This window comes from Lepidochelys olivacea (assembly GCF_965140295.1).
Source record: "Lepidochelys olivacea isolate rLepOli2 genome assembly, chromosome: 9".
In the NCBI taxonomy this organism is placed as follows: Eukaryota; Metazoa; Chordata; order Testudines; family Cheloniidae; genus Lepidochelys; species Lepidochelys olivacea.
Window position 1 is genome coordinate 5,509,068 of NC_140419.1, and position 15,944 is coordinate 5,525,011.

The window sequence follows — 15,944 nt, forward strand, 5'->3', positions numbered from 1 at the left end:
TGTAACTAACTCTGTCGCCTGGGGCATTTCAGACTGGTCTAGACAAACTACAAAGTCCAAAATAATTCCTTAGGCTGAACTATCTCTCCCTTGGGCTTAGCCCCAAACTGAAAAGGTTGGTAAAATCCCAGGTGGGCATTTTTGGCGGGATCGACTTGAAAGCAATCCCTGGGCAAGTAGGAGCCACCATGCTGCAAATCACAGCCACAGCGGGAATATGTCAGCAGTAACAGAGATCAGATCCCCTGCTCCAAGCAATGCTGTCTGCTTAGCCCCACCATATATCCTATCTCATGAACTAGAGGGAAAATATCTATAGGGTCAGCAGTACAAGACCCATTGCCTAGAAAGGAGCAGGTCTGAGTCTATGCAATAGGGGCCACTGGTGCTAGCTAGTTCATGACAATATATTCTCAAGCATAGAATCGCAGAAATGTAGTGCTGGAAGGTGCCTCCTGTGCTGGGCTGGACCAAGTAAATCTAGACCGTCCCTGGCAGGTGTTTGTCCAACCTGTTCTTAAATGCTTCCAATAATGGGGATTCCACAGACTCCTTTGGTAGTCTACTGTAGCGCATATGCTCTGTGCGTTGCTAACTCATTGACAAGTTATGCAGAAGACACCCCCCTTGCTGAAGGGGCTGTGCTTTTACAAGGAGATCAGAAGTTTCGATCTGTTGCTGCTAGAGAAAAAGGTAATAATTAGTCATTATTTGAAAAGGAAAGGCGTGGGTTTGAATGGGAAACATGAGATTGTACAGGCAGATGTCAAGCAAAGGCTGCCCGGCACCCACAAAACACAGCAGCAACGCACCGCAAGACACTGGAAAACAAACAAACAAACAGTCCCAGGCATTCAATCTGAACTACTAAAGGGAACTTCCCGCTGCAGTTAACTCCACTGCATTTGGAAAGTATATGCAATGATGCAGAAAAATGAAACACGTGTCCTTTTACTATTTGCAGCCTCTCCCTGTGGAGATAGGGGGAGCTGGGCCGTCAGAGGTACCATCTTTGACGCAACGCCACGGTCTTGTCCATTTGTCATCACCGAAGATTCCCTGGCACTTTTTGCAAGAGTCAGGGTGTGAACATCCCCAATGGCCAAACTCCAAGCTGGGTAATAATGGTCTCCAATCAGCAGCTTCAGCTGGAGACAGTCATTTTCACCTCCTACCCTCACCTGTTGTTTAGGGTAGATGCGCCACTCCACTCCAGAGATGGCTGAGTTTCAGCAGTGACTAAACCCATTCGACAAATGCTTTGAGACCCTTGTGGAGGCAAGGTGCCACGCACCGTACCCACGAGACGTCCTCATGATGCTGGTTGTATCAAGATAAACAAAAAAGGAAGCAGGATGTGAGCTGCTCGGAAGAAGATAGCGTTAGAAGCTTGGCTGTTTGCCAGCCTCCTTTGGGACACCTGCAAGGAGCTGCTGATCAGAAACCACAATGGGCAAAAGAAAAGAAACACTCCTGCATGACGAATCAGGACTTTTTGAGGCGTCATATGAGGGGTTTAGGAAGAAACCCGTGGGCCAAATCCTTTCCCCGACGCTGGCCTCACCAGCACAGCGGGTGGTGTGGAGAGAATCTACACAAGGGGCATGGGTGAAGTTGATGAAGTCCTGTACCCCGGCATGCAGAGGAAGCCATTCCCCTTGCAGGTGCAGGGCAGCCACAATGGCACAGAATGGCCATGGCCATCTCTCCCCTCCCTGTTAGGGGAGAGGATTGTCATGTTCCTCCCCCGAGCATATCCCAGGTGCTGAGGCTGCATGCAGGAGGGAGGACATGGCCCTGTTAGAGATAAGAACATATGACTAGCTGGACCCTCTGTGCAGATATGGCCCCACAGTGATGCTATGCACTGCAGATCTGGGTCTCTCTGCACCTTCTGGTGGCCTGTAGCATGGTGAGATGGAGCATGCAGCAGTCCTTCCCAACCTTGCCAGTGTAATCAAACTACGACTTCGGCTGCCCCTCAAACTCCCCACACTCCCCTCCATTCTCTTCGCCCCACTCTGTAATTAAATGGGGATAGCCTACTGGGGCATGTACTGCTGGGAACAATCCTGCCCAGGAGGGCGTGGGTCACTGGGAAATGAGCTACGAAATCTCTTCCTTTGAGTCTCTCATTCCATGGGCTGCTCCTAATACATTTTGCGCGGGCGTATGTGCTTCTTTAGCTTAAGCAGTTGAGATTCATGCTTTTAACTCCAGAGGTCCTCCATTCAGCCCTGCAGAGGACGCTGGCCGGGCAGGGTTGTTGGATGCGCCCACAATGGGTATGCAACATAAAGGCCTCTGAGCATCTCCTCTTCCTGGCTGACTCCCTAGCAAGGAGTCCTATCTCACACCATCACCATTCAGCCACATTCACTTCCCCTTGAATAAAAATAATCAAATGATTCATTTTTTTAAAAAAGAAAGTAGCATGGGGCTGCTAAAAAAACAACAACAACTAAACAAGTTCCGATAAGGTATATTACGGCCTTGCATTTCCAGTAACACAGGTATAGGCCTGTGCTGGGAGGAGGAGGTGTGACGGAAAAGTGAGCTACTTATTATCATGGTTTGTTACTTAATTACCACACGACTTATCGTCTTCCTTCCTTAATCTCACCCTTTGAAGCCCAACCAACCCCTGATGAATGGGGCTCTCTGCTCTTCCTTCCATGCCTTGCTGTGCCTCGGAATCAGAACAGGGATGGAAAAGCAGCTGCCATGAAAAAAAGGCTAAGAATAACACCCAGCACTGGGGGGACGTAGAAATAAACGTGAGAGATCAGGGGTCCGAGGGAGCGAGCGAAGAGTCTGGTGAGCAAAAAAAGTGGGAAACTGACAAAAAAGAGTTCTAATAGGAAGTCAATTAACCAGGTCTCCTCCAAGGGTTCTGGAACGGCAAGTCAAACCGTTCTCTCCTAGCGTCTTCCTCCGACTCACTGTTCTGACCTGGAGCAAGCCACTTAGGCCAACATTTTTAAACACGGGTTGCCTAAAGTTCGATCCATCTTTAAGCCACCCCGGGTGTGAGCATATGCACCTAAACGTACAGGGCAACGTGTAAAGAACTGAAAGGAAAATGCCAGTAGGCAGGCGAGTTGTATAAATGATCTGCAACCCAACTAGGGGGGTGAAGATTCTGCGGAGTAATGTTGCCACAGTCACTGCACACCTCCCTCCTGTTCCCCCTGCAGGCTGGCTCCTTCTTTCTGGGCTCTCCGAGGTTTCATTGATGTGTAGGACCCTCTCCAGGGGGTGGCCTTTAAAAGTCATATTTTATTGGTGTGTTGTTTCCAAGACACTGCCTCGGTCTAGAATATTTCTACCAAATAGTGGCTACTGTTTTTTTCTAAGAAGTCTAATCCTGCAAGGTGCTGAGCACTGCAAATTCCTATGGAAGTAGGTGGGAGCGAAAATGCTCAGCACTATGGGGATTAGGCTGTACAGTCTCTCTCTCTCTCTAGCTCCTCTGCACATGGAACCGTCTGACATCCTGCCATGTATCCCACATGGTTTTGGTGGACCTAGTTCGTTTAAGGTTTTATAGTTATCCTACCCCAGGATTCACGTGTAGAGGGAAAGCAGAGAAGTTCCCCCTACCTCTACGTCATAGTACCCAGGTCTCCTGACTCCCAGGCAGATGCTCCCTGTAGGCCTTTGCACTTCCAATGTACTCCCCACGCATCCTCCCAGCCTCCTTATGAAGCAGGTAAATATGGAATCTTAGACCAAAGGTTCTCAACCTCTTTTGTTCTGAGCCCCCCCCCCCAACAGGCTATAAAGAACTCCACGGCCCACCTGTGCCACGGTAACTGTTTTTCTGCATCTAAAAGCCAGGGTCGGCATTAGTGGGTAACAAGCAGGGCAATTGCCAGGGGCCCCCATGAAGCTACATTGCTCAGGCTTCAGCTTCAGCCCTCAGTGACGGGGCTCAGGGCCCTGGGCTTCAGCCCCATGCGGTGGGGCTTTGGCTTTCTGCCCTGGGCCCCAGGGAGTCTAATGCTGGCCCTCCTTGGAGGCCCCCCTGACCCCTACTCAAGGTCCCCTAGGGGGCCCCGGACCCCTGGTTGAGAACTACTGTCTTAGACCCACTTCCCTGATGGCGAAACGTGAAGCACAGCAAGGGGATGGGGGTTGGGATGGTCCAGCAGCCAGTCAGTGGGAGAGCTGGGAGTGGAACCTAGGAGTCCTGACTTACAGCCAGAGGATAGCTGCCTACCCCGCTCCTTCCTCCGACCAATGACTCGATGGGGAGGAAGATACACTTGTGTACCCACAGCAAACTGCAGAGTAACTCCTCCTTGAGATGAGACATGATACAGATTTCTGATCTGCCAGAAGATCATTTCCAGGCGATGCTTCACACTGTAGTGAGAGAGGAAAAAAAGCTTAGCGTGGGTGTTTTGCATGGGAGTCTGCTGTGCAGCTCAACTGCAGCTCCCTGTAACCCACTTGGCTGTGAGATCATTTATCTTTAGACACTATTTCTGCCTTCTTCACCATGGTTCACAGGCGAGAGCAAAGCAAAGGCTGCCATCATTGTTCTGTTCCTTCCTAAGTAAGGTCCTGCATTTCCTTATCATCTTTTACCCCACCAGATCCCATAGCAGAGAGGGCTCACCTCATCAACCACTGCAGTGCAGCCCCTCCTGCTCCTGGGAATGGAACAGGGGCAGGCAGCTGTTTCACAGAGCACAGCTCTTTAGGACAGGAAGTAAAGAATAACACACCTAGTTGAAATTGCAGGAGGAACTTAAATAGGCAAAAGGCAGCTGCCTGAGCTGGAATTCGGTCAAGACAACAGAATCAGCACTTTTATTTTTACCAGTAGCACCATGGGATCTTTAATGTTCACCAGCCCCACTTGGTATTTGTCCACAAGTGGGTCCCTTCAACTCTTTATCCCAAATATCTGCTTTTTAACTGAATTTCATCACTACAAAATGTATCACGGGCGGGGATCTCTTTCCACCTCCCTTTCAGTCATAGGCATTTTGTTGCTGTTCACTGAATGCCCGCAGGCTTTGTCTGGGCCTAGACTAGAGAACTGTTTGTCAGTCACCTCTCTTCCCAGTTCGCTGCAGGCTGCCACGCAGGCGTGTAACCAAAAAAGTCGCTCTAGGGCATCTTCCTACATTGGCACGCAGGTCCCCTGTCCAGATGTGCACGTTTCTCCCTGGGCACATGCCCCCCTGTCCAGATGAGCATCCTTCCACATGCCCCGGGCGTAGGCCCCCTCCGTCCAGATGTGCGGGCCTCCACCCCATTCAGATGTGCATCCTCCCTCCTCCAAGCCCTGGGCCCCTGCCCTCCCAGCCAGATGTGCCTCCTTCCCCAGGCCCCGGGCGTAGGCCCCCCCATCCAGATGTGCGGGCCTCCGCCCCATCCAGATGTGCATCCTCCCTCCTCCAAGCCCTGGGCCCCTGCCCTCCCAGCCAGATGTGCCTCCTTCCCCAGGCCCCGGGCGTAGGCCCCCCCATCCAGATGTGCGGGCCTCCGCCCCATCCAGATGTGCATCCTCCCTCCTCCAAGCCCTGGGCCCCTGCCCTCCCAGCCAGATGTGCCTCCTTCCCCAGGCCCCGGGCGTAGGCCCCCCCGTCCAGATGTGCAGGCCTCCGTCCCCATCCAGATGTGCATCCTCCCTCCTCCAAGCCCTGGGCCCCTGCCCTCCCAGCCAGATGTGGCTCCTTCCCCAGGCCCCGGGCGTAAGCCCCCTCCGTCCAGATGTGCAGGCCTCCGTCCCCATCCAGATGTGCATCCTCCCTCCTCCAAGCCCTGGGCCCCTGCCCTCCCAGCCAGATGTGCCTCCTTCCCCAGGCCCCGGGCGTAGGCCCCCCCCGTCCAGATGTGCAGGCCTCCGCCCCGCACAAGGGCGCGTCCCCGCCGGCAGAAGTCAGCGCCCCGCCCGGTGCCGCGCGGCGCTGGGGGGGCGGGGCACTGGCTCGCGCGGCTCCCCCGTCACGTGACGGGGGGGGCCCAGAGGCTTACAGAGTCCGGAAGCGGAAGCGAGGAGCGCCGGCCGCGGGGAGGGCCGGTTGCTGTGGTAACGCGGCGCGGCCGTGGCCATGGGGGAGCCGCTGGGCCCGCCGAGCCTCGAGAACTCGTACAGCCTGCGGCCGGCCTTCCAGCACAAGTGAGCGGCCGCGGCCGGCTGGGAGGGCCCTGGTTTGGGGGCTGGGAGGGACCGGGAGCAGTGAGGGCCCTGGGGGGTGGGGGGAAGTGTTGGAGTGGGGGGGCGTGTTGGGAGATGGAGTGGGGGGGATCCTGGGGGAGATGGGGAGCAGTGAGGTGTTGAGGGATGGAGTGGGGGACCCTGGGGGGTGGGGGGAAGTGTTGGAGTGGGGGGCTGGGGGGAGGTGTTGGGAGATGGAGTGGGGGGGCTGGGAGCAGTGAGGGCCCTGGGGGGTGTTGAGGGATGGAGTGGGGGACCCTGGGGGGTGGGGGGAAGTGTTGGAGTGGGGGGCTGGGGGGAGGTGTTGGGAGATGGAGTGGGGGGGCTGGGAGCAGTGAGGGCCCTGGGGGGTGTTGAGGGATGGAGTGGGGGACCCTGGGGGGAAGTGTTGGAGTGGGGGGGCTGGGGGGAGGTGTTGGGAGATGGAGTGGGGGGGCTGGGAGCAGTGAGGGCCCTGGGGGGTGTTGAGGGATGGAGTGGGGGACCCTGGGGGGTGGGGGGAAGTGTTGGAGTGGGGGGGCTGCGGGGAGGTGTTGGGAGATGGAGTGGGGGGGATCCTGGGGGAGATGGGGAGCAGTGAGGTGTTGAGGGATGGAGTGGGGGACCCTGGGGGGTGGGGGGAAGTGTTGGAGTGGGGGGGCTGCGGGGAGGTGTTGGGAGATGGAGTGGGGGGGATCCTGGGGGAGATGGGGAGCAGTGAGGTGTTGAGGGATGGAGTGGGGGACCCTGGGGGGTGGGGGGAAGTGTTGGAGTGGGGGGGCTGCGGGGAGGTGTTGGGAGATGGAGTGGGGGGGATCCTGGGGGGGGCTGGGAGCAGTGAGGGCCCTGGGGGGTGTTGAGGGATGGAGTGGGGGACCCTGGGGGGTGGGGGGAAGTGTTGGAGTGGGGGGGCTGCGGGGAGGTGTTGGGAGATGGAGTGGGGGGGATCCTGGGGGAGATGGGGAGCAGTGAGGTGTTGAGGGATGGAGTGGGGAACCCTGGGGGGTGGGGAGATGTTGGAGTGGGGGGGCTAGGGGGCCCCTGGAGGGTGGGGAGTAGCGAGGGCCTGGGGAGGGGGGTGGAATCAAGGTTCTGGCTCACAAATCTTCAGTCCTGCCCCATCCCTCCTCCCCCCGCCACCTCCCTGAACACCGTTTTTTGTGAGGTCCAGAGGAAAGGTTGCCATTGCCCCCCATTCGCTGTCCCCTCAATTCTGTGTGGGGAAGGGAAGGTGGGTGTGGACAGTTACCCTTCTCATCTATGCTTGGAGGTATGTGTAACAGGGTTGGCACCCACCTCTCAGGAGTGCCCCCTTCGGTTTGGGCATCTCAGCATTCTTTAGGTCAGGAGCCCCCTTTCCGTGGTTCTCAAGCACTCAGCCCTCCGGCCATGTGACACTGTCTGCATGTTAACCAGCACACACCCCTTCTTGGGTATACAGTCCACAGAGACCTAGCTCAGTACCCCTCTGGTGGTCTCTCTCTAGCCCTCCTTTGGCTTTAGCCTTTATATAGTCCAGCCCTGGTATGGGGCCATATCCCCAGGGCTTCCTCCCTGGAGACACTAGCTTTCTGTAGCCCTCCTCAGGCTCAGTTCCTAGCAGCCAGCCAGGAGCCCCCCCAAGTCCCTGCCAGCAGACTTGGCTGTCCATAGTTCTGCTGTTCTTCCAGGCCTCCAGTCCATTCTTCTCCTGCTCCATGCAGCAACTAACTACTGCTCTGTTCTGCAGCCCTTCTTATATGGCCCTCCTGGGCCCTGATTGTTTGCTTCCCCTGCAGCCACTCTAAGCTGCTTGGAGGCCTCTCTACTGCTCCTTTCCTGGGATGGGAGCGGCAGAACCCTGAGTTCCTCCAGCAGGGGGCCTTTGGGCCTAGTCCACCCTATCACAGTATAACTATGATCCAGTATTAGATTTTATTTGCCCATCTACCTGACTAGAATGTAGAGCTGGTGGGTGTGTACAGTTTTGCAAGGTTGGTTAACTAGCTTCCACTTTTGCTGCTCTTTTAATGCATTTCCACTTGCCGAGAATGAAAGGTGAATTTTTCCACATAGCTACATTTCATCCTGTACTGTGAACTTTCTGAGATTTAGGATTTTTTTCCCCTGTTAGATTCCGATCTTCTGCAGTAAAAGAGTGCATCCATGCGATACTGAAAGAGAATCTAGCCAATGTGCAATACAACCCAGAGGAAACGCCGGGGCTTACACAGTCCTTATCAGAGACAATTAAAGATAGACTGAAAGGTAATGAGGATTGGTGGGGAAACTGCCTCTTTCCTTACTGAATTTGTTCCTTTCTTTTGCAAGTATTGATTCTCTCCTCTGTTTTTTAAAACTCCTCGATCACTGATGACTGACCACAACTCTATATTATTTAATAAACTAGTATATATGTACATGGTGCTTTACAACTTGGTCTCAGTCTTGAGGATCTTAACATTTAATTCAGACAAATCTGATTACATACAGACCCACTGGTGAGAGAGATCAGCTTAGGAAGTATCATGGAAGAAGTAGAATGCATGGAGCATGGGTAGCATGGAAGAAGGGGCATAACTGAGAGTTGGAGAGCGAGACCAGGACCTGATTCTGACCTCACTTCCATAAATGGAATCACTCCTGGTTTAGCCTGGTGTAAATGAGATCAGAATCAGGTCCAAAGGGACCACACTGGGAATCAGACTCATTGGGAGCAGCTGAGGGAAAGGTAAGAGACTAGGGAGCAAGAGGCTGTGGGTCATGACATCATCATGTACTGATGGCATGTTGCAGCATAGCAGTGTTGTTTCAGAACATTGCATGTTTCGATTCCAGAAGTTATTTCAGGACCCATTAAATGTTCCCCACATCCAATTCTGGAATAACTACACAGATGAGAGTCAGCATTATCATTTTGGGAATAGGGTTGTACTCTCTCTGCTGTCTGCCTTTGCAGCAAGAGAACCAGAATATCATGAGTTCCTGCATTAATAGTGTGTTTTAGATCTCCCTTACAGAGATGCTAATTTTAAAATAGATTATGTAGCATACGTCGTCTGAGCTATACCCAGGACCTGATTTCAGTGCTTTATAAAGATATACATGGTGCCCTGAGGCAGGAGTGGCCCAATACAGCCCACAGGATTTTGCCTGACTTCTGTGTCTGCTGTCATCTTGAATAAGGAATGACGCTGTGAGCACTACCAGATCTCGCATGTCACACTGCATCTTGCAGCGGAGATACAAATGGAGTGTAGCATGCTGGAGTCTTGCCTTATTGAAGATAGAGGCAGTGTTCTATTTTAAGCAAATTTGTTTTGGCTCTTGCATTTCTGGCGAGTTGCCAGTTTCACCCCCTCTACCAAATTGGTATCACCTATACCTGATGGAACAGTATCTATTTGCTGTTCTTTTGGAATAGAACCAGACAGCTTTGTAGTCATGTAGCTCAGATCTGTGCATGCTCTCATGCTCTACTACTAAAACAGGAATGTTAAAGATACTAGTAATACATGGCAGAAACAGCAATCAATTTCCTCAAGATCAGAACAATTTTAAAATAATTCAGATGACTTGAAACTTCTGGGTTTCATGTAACAGCCTCGCTTCTACTCTGACCCATTTGTTTTCATGGGATTTTTTTTTTAACCCTGGAAAGTTGTCTAATTGGCATGGTTGGTGTTTGTTGTATCTGTTTGAGAGGTTTTTCCTCTCCCTATCCTGTGTTTCAAAGGTGTTGAGCACCTGCAACTCCCATTTATTTGAATCAGATTCTGGTGCTCAGCACTTATGAAAGTGAGGCCATTAGGCAGCTTATCTACTGTACATAGCATTCATTTCACTGCCCATTGGAAACTAAGAGTTTCTAGTTACAAAATAAATAGCTCTCTCCCTGTGTCCTGTCTGACTATAATAAAATTCTGTACTCTTCCATTTTGAAACTGTTCATTTTTCTCCCTCTTACTCTGCAGCAGAGGGATTTCACCGATATAAAATGGTGGTGCAGGTTGTGATTGGAGAACAGAGAGGTGAAGGAGTGAAGTAAGTTTTGTGCATTTCAGGTGTCTTGCTTTTGTCATCCTCCTCAAGAGTTAATACAGCAACACAACCTTGCTCCTAACTCTCTGAGACAGGCAAGTGTTCTGCAGGAGGTCAGACTAGATAATCACTATGGTCCCTTCTGGACTTAAAATCTTTAAAACATAGCTCATGTCACAGAGTTCTCTCTGCTGTAATTAGCAAAGCAAGGCTGTTCGTATCCTCTTGTTAGGCAGCAATTTACTAAGGGCCAGATTTTCAAAAGTGCCCATCTCCCATTTAGGCCCCCAAATAAGTATCTAGACTTTCAAAAGAGCTTAGCACCCAACATGTAGAATTCTCTTAAAAATCTGACCTCAATTGTGGGTGCTGAGCACTTGAAAATATGGCCCCAAATGCTGGTGATTAGAGAAGAATTCTTACATGTTGACATAGAAAGATTGTGGCTTCCACTAGTGCTGAGCTAAGAAAAGAACGTGTTGAACAACCCAGGAAGTAGGTAATCTGTATCTGCTGGGTTTATCTTCAGTATCTGTGTGCTCCTCAATGAGATAAATGCAACAGATAAGGGTAATCAGATCTCATACCCTTTGTGTAAGCTGATTAGAGATCAGGAAAGAATACCTCTTCCCTGTGCATTACATCACGTACATTTGGCGAGATATAATGTGTGTGTGGTGGTCCCCTTCCTCTAAACCATCTCCATGCGGGCCACTGTCTGAGGCAGGATACCAAACTCGATGGACCAATGATGTAATCCAATCTGATGAATCCTGTGTTGTTGAGCTTGAGGCAACAGCACCAGAACCGGGGGCCCAGGATGCCATGGCCCCCCCACTTCTTAATACGGGCGTAGTTTGGAGGGCAGTGGGGCGGTGCTGGCCGAAGGCTTGAAGTTTAGGGGGGCAGCACCACTGCAAAGTGCATCCCCTGCCGGTGCTGCTCCGCAGCTGCCCAAGGCTTCCAGTCTGGGGGGGCAATGCAACTCCCTACTCTCCAAACTACAGCCATGTTAAAAAGTGGGGGGCAGGGCCCCTGGGCCCCCCCAGTTCCAGCACTGATGACCCCCTCACTTCTACAAGGTTCTGGCGCCCTTAACTTGGTGTATAAACCATTGGAGGAAATTCTCTAGCCTGTTATGCAGGAGGATGGACTACATTTATCATAATGGTTCCTTCTGGTCTTAAAACCTTAAGTTCTTTGCTATGGGGTATCAAGTTGGCCCGCCCTGAGCTCTTATTGACTCGGATAGTGTCTGAGGTGGGGAAATTGCAAGTAATGCTCTCCCTAACTCTCTGAAAAACATCAACTTCATCCAGCACAAAGTCACATTCCCAAGTCCAAATGAGCTGGTTTTGTTCTTCAAAGGAAAACAACTCTTGGCTTTCAGGGAAAGTAGTGACCAGGTATTCATATCTCAGTTTACCCCCCCAGGTTGCCGTGTTAATGGCTTATCCCAATTCATTTGTTTAGCATGGCTGCGCGGTGTTTCTGGGATGCTGACACTGACAACTATGCCCAGGATGTTTTTATTAATGTGAGTATTTGCAATTTTTCCCGGGGAAAATTAAGTGAATCTGTTCTGTGTGTATTTATAGAGAGAGAGGTTCTGATCACAGAATGTGGACTTGATACATTAACCTCTAGGCCATTTGTTTGTACTAAGTACCAAGACAATACGGAAAAAAATACCAATAGTCAGCAGTGGAATTTGTATAGGCCCCAATTCAGCAGTCTGTCCCTATTCAGCAAAGCACTTGATGATGATACTACAGTACTTAGATCTTACATAGTGCTTTTCATCCAAGATCTCAAAGCACTTCACAAAGGAGGTGGGTATTCTTAGCTCCATTTTACAGCTAGGGAAACTGTAGCACAAGGAGGTAAAGTTACCTAAGGCCATGTTTAATGCTTTGCTAGTCAGAGTACAGGACTGGAAACCAGGATATCCTGAGCTTTGCCACTGACTGTCCTCTGACCTTGAACTAGTCACTGAACTCCTCTGCAAAATGAAGATAATATTGGGGTGCTGAGAATTAATGTTTGTAAAGTATTGTGAAGAAGAAAAGCCCTGCTTACATTCTAAGTATTTAAGCAGTTAAAAGTGAATCAGATACCATAAGGATGTCTTCTGCAAAACTTGAACCTGTGTTATTTGTCATCTTTAACCATTTAGTGCAGCATCAGGATTTCTAAGTTTAGTGGATAATAAAATGACTTTAAAATAAAAGACAAAAACTTGGTGTGCAAGTTGTTTTAGTCTGTTTTTTTTTTTAAACACTCTTAAGTTCTTGTCTAGATTTTCTTTATACCAAATTAAGGACATAACAAAAATGTAATCTTTGAACTTTTAGTTGGGCTTCAATATGATCACTTGTTTCAGTGAGAGGAGTACACTTTTGTTAAAACTAATATGCTTCTCTATTGTTTTCTCAGGACAGTCTGTTCTGCGTGGTAGCTGCATTTGGCTGTTTCTATTACTGATGCCAGTGAAGACTGCAGAAAAGTACTACAGTAATTTTAGAGAGGAGTTATTTTGTTTGGTTTTCTTCAATAATTTATACTAAGGAGGAGTGTACTCATGTTTTCTCAAAGTAGCAGACTTACAATTGTACAAAGCCTGCTCACTGTATCTCTATAATACACTGATGTGTCCACAACTTCCTCTTCTTTCCTGCTTGTATAAATATAGCTTTGTAGCATATTGTTATTCTTTTGTCTTTTTAATCATCCTTCCTGCTTTGTGCAAAATGGATTTATTAACTCCTAGGAGCCAGATATAGTGCCTTAAAAGGACTAGATTGCTTTTATTAGTAGTGACTTGTTTCCATAATGTAATAAATATTTATGATCAATGTAATATAATAAATACAAATGTATATATTATACCTTTTCCCAGCTTTGTCCATACCTATGTGTCTGATCTTGTCTCTTCTAGCACTAGCATCTGCTCCCTCAACTCCACCAAATATGCCAGCCTTGAATGTTCATATAGCTGCTTCTCCCACAAATGTCTCCATGTTTCCTGCCATGGCTAGAATGCCCTCCTTCAGCTAGGCCAGAAGGCCACTACTCTGTCCTCTTGTAAATCCCTCCTCAAGACCACCTATGGCTGTGATGCTTATAAGAAACCATGGTTCAATCTAGCTAACGTTAATTGGCCAGTTGGGGAGAGCTGATATTTAAGAAGAAAAACAATTTAAATGATTCAGAGCCATTAAGTCGGACTCATTATTAGGCTGTGTGACTAATGATTCTATGACCGTTACCCTCATCCTTCCTTCCTGTCATTTGCTAAATTCACTGGTTGCGTCTTGTTTCACATTCGGCCCAGATCCTGCAAAAACTGACAGCTCACATGCTTAACTTTAGCATGTGAGTTGTCTCATTGCCAAGTTAAGCATGTGCTTAAGGGGTTGCAGGATCGTGGCCTCAGTTTCTAAGCACTATGAGGCAGGGACCCAGTCTACTTATTTGTCCATGCAGAGCTCATCACAGTAGGACTCCAATGTTGAGTGGGATCGCTGGATGCTACCACAGTATAAATTAGCAAACAAAAACTACGTTTAGTGACAGTTAAGGTTGCAGCAGGGCACATCCCTCCATCCCAACCCTTAAAAACAGGGAAATTAAGGGAAAGACGTGTGCATTCCTTTCCACCTTCACATCACCTGCAACAGAGAGCTAACACACTCTAGTGCGCCATAATGCTTCACTCCAATTGCCACCAGCTACCCAAAAGCCATACGTACCCTGGCTGCATCCAACTTGAACTCTGCTACAAAACCTTGGCAGTGACCTCATATGCTTTTTATGTATCAACCAATCAGCACATCTGACTGTCACCCATTCATGCATTTGGGAATTTATTTTGCTTTAACGCTGCAAGTTGGCTGAAGCTGAGGTACAAAGAAAAGTGAGACAATCCAGTGAAAAGGGACCAGGAGGGGTGATTTTTAAACTCTTGTTCTTTCTATACCAATTAATTTTTCACCAAACCACTGTGAAAAATTAGATTTCTTATGAAAATGGGATTTTTACAAACAAAAGGGTTAACGCTCCTGTCAAATCGAACTCCCTAACACAACCCTACTATAATCTACCCAAGCTAACTGAGGGTATCTTCCCCCTTTTTCAAGAAAAATGTAACAGCTCCGGCTCTAGAGAAAACATACTGCAATACAGTGCTTTGCCCCAACTATGCTAGTTGCCTAGATGAAGCGAGCTGTCGCTCACCAAAGCTCATGCTCAAATAAATGGGTTCGTCTCTAAGGTGCCACAAGTCCTCCTGTTCTTTTTGCGGATACAGACTAACACGGCTGCTACCCTGAAACCTAGATAAGTTAATGTACAAGTTGTGATGCAGCATCCTTCCATTTTTAGGTTTGGTTTTGATGGCTAATAGAATCCATCAACACACAAAGGGTCTCCCAGGCCTTAAGGCAAAGCAACGTGTTTCCAGCCCCAAGGCAGACATTTGCGTGTAATATGAGACGTAGTGCATGTGGTTGTCTCCCTCTAGTGGCTGGCCCCAGCCATGGTAAGAACCTGTCATTTCCTGACACAGTCCTCCATAAATGAGCTATGTTTCCCCCTTGTGGATCTCAGAGGCCCCATAGCACTATTGCCTGGGGATCCTGCCCCACACTAAGCCCCGCCCCTCACTTCCAACCCCCTTCTTCCAGCAATGCAACTACTGCAGCTCCCTTTGTTTTAAATCTTGTCTCTCTTCCTTCCTTCTGGTGGATCACTGAGGTTTTAATCCCTCTCGCCCTTCCGGCACGGCCTCACCTTGTCAGGCTTCTTCTGCACCCTCAGAATGGCAGATCGGCCGCGAAAGCACCACAGCAAATCCAAAAGGTGCTCAGTGTGTGAGGCTCCCTTTCCAGGAACATCAGAGGGAGAACTGTGTCCTATGTGCTGCCAGCCCGCCTCCCCCTTCTCTGTCACAGGGTTGGGCTTTGAGTCAAAGTGGCGTGATGGGGCCGTATCTCCTGCACGTAGCCAGGACTCCAGCGGGGAGCCGTGGGACTCACAGGAGGAGGAAACTCCTCCACCATTGCCACGCTGGGTAAGTTAAGCAAAGCCCCCCTCTTATGAAGGGAAGGAGTTTCACAGGCTCCTATCCCAGTTCCTCAGGCAGGTGCTTTCCTTCCTGATCTCAAAGCCCTCACACCAGTTCACCAAGATTTTCCATCAAAAGATGATGCCCCTGCCAACTGCCTACATGATCAAGGCCTCAACAGACACTCTGCAGTTTGTTGTGAGTAACTGATACGTGCCACACCTCGCCTGTGTGTGATATGCTCAATTGCTAAGAATCAGACACTGATTAAAATGCTGGAGCTGTGTTTATGTTGCAGTGGGTGCAGAGCTTGAAACACACTCTTGTCCATGCAGCCCCGTGCTGATATTAAATATGCAAATAGCACACCTCATGAGGGACCCAGGTTGGCAAACAAACCTAGCAGGTGGCTCAGCACTCACAGGAAACCCTACAATAACAAACATGGTCAACCTGTGGAACTCATTGCCAGGGGATATTGTGAAGGCCAAAAGTATAATTGGGTTCAAAAAAGAATTAGGTAAATTCATGGAGGATAGGTCTGCCAAGGGCTATTAGCCAAGATGGTCAGGAACGCAAACCCTAAGCCCTTAGATGTTCCTAAGCCCCTGACTGCCAGAAGTTGGGACAGGATGACAGGGGATGGGTCTCTAGATAATTTCCCTGTTCTGTCCATTTTCTCTGAAGCATCTGGCCCCGGGCACT

At 49.8% G+C, this 15,944-nt stretch overlaps 2 protein-coding genes across 2 annotated transcripts in view; one reads left to right on the plus strand and one right to left on the minus strand.

Moving 5' to 3' along the window:
- The window catches only part of LOC311526480 (programmed cell death protein 1-like), a 35,491-nt gene extending 27,237 nt beyond the window's left edge, over window positions 1–8,254 (minus strand). The window contains exons 1-2 of the mRNA XM_084639579.1: window positions 7,451–8,254; window positions 4,223–4,368 (exon numbers count right to left, since the gene is read on the minus strand). Of these exons, the coding sequence (XP_084495705.1) occupies window positions 4,223–4,349 (127 nt within the window). The 5' untranslated portion in view covers window positions 4,350–4,368; window positions 7,451–8,254. The remainder of the gene's footprint in view (window positions 1–4,222; window positions 4,369–7,450) is intronic.
- Window positions 5,979–13,067, plus strand: DYNLT2B (dynein light chain Tctex-type 2B). The gene is made up of 5 exons (XM_084639586.1): window positions 5,979–6,136; window positions 8,268–8,401; window positions 10,108–10,177; window positions 11,648–11,711; window positions 12,611–13,067. The coding sequence occupies exons 1-5, from the start codon at window positions 6,069–6,071 to the stop codon at window positions 12,656–12,658; spliced, it is 384 nt and encodes a 127-aa protein (XP_084495712.1). The 5' UTR covers window positions 5,979–6,068; the 3' UTR covers window positions 12,659–13,067.
- The last annotated feature ends 2,877 nt before the right edge of the window (window positions 13,068–15,944 follow it).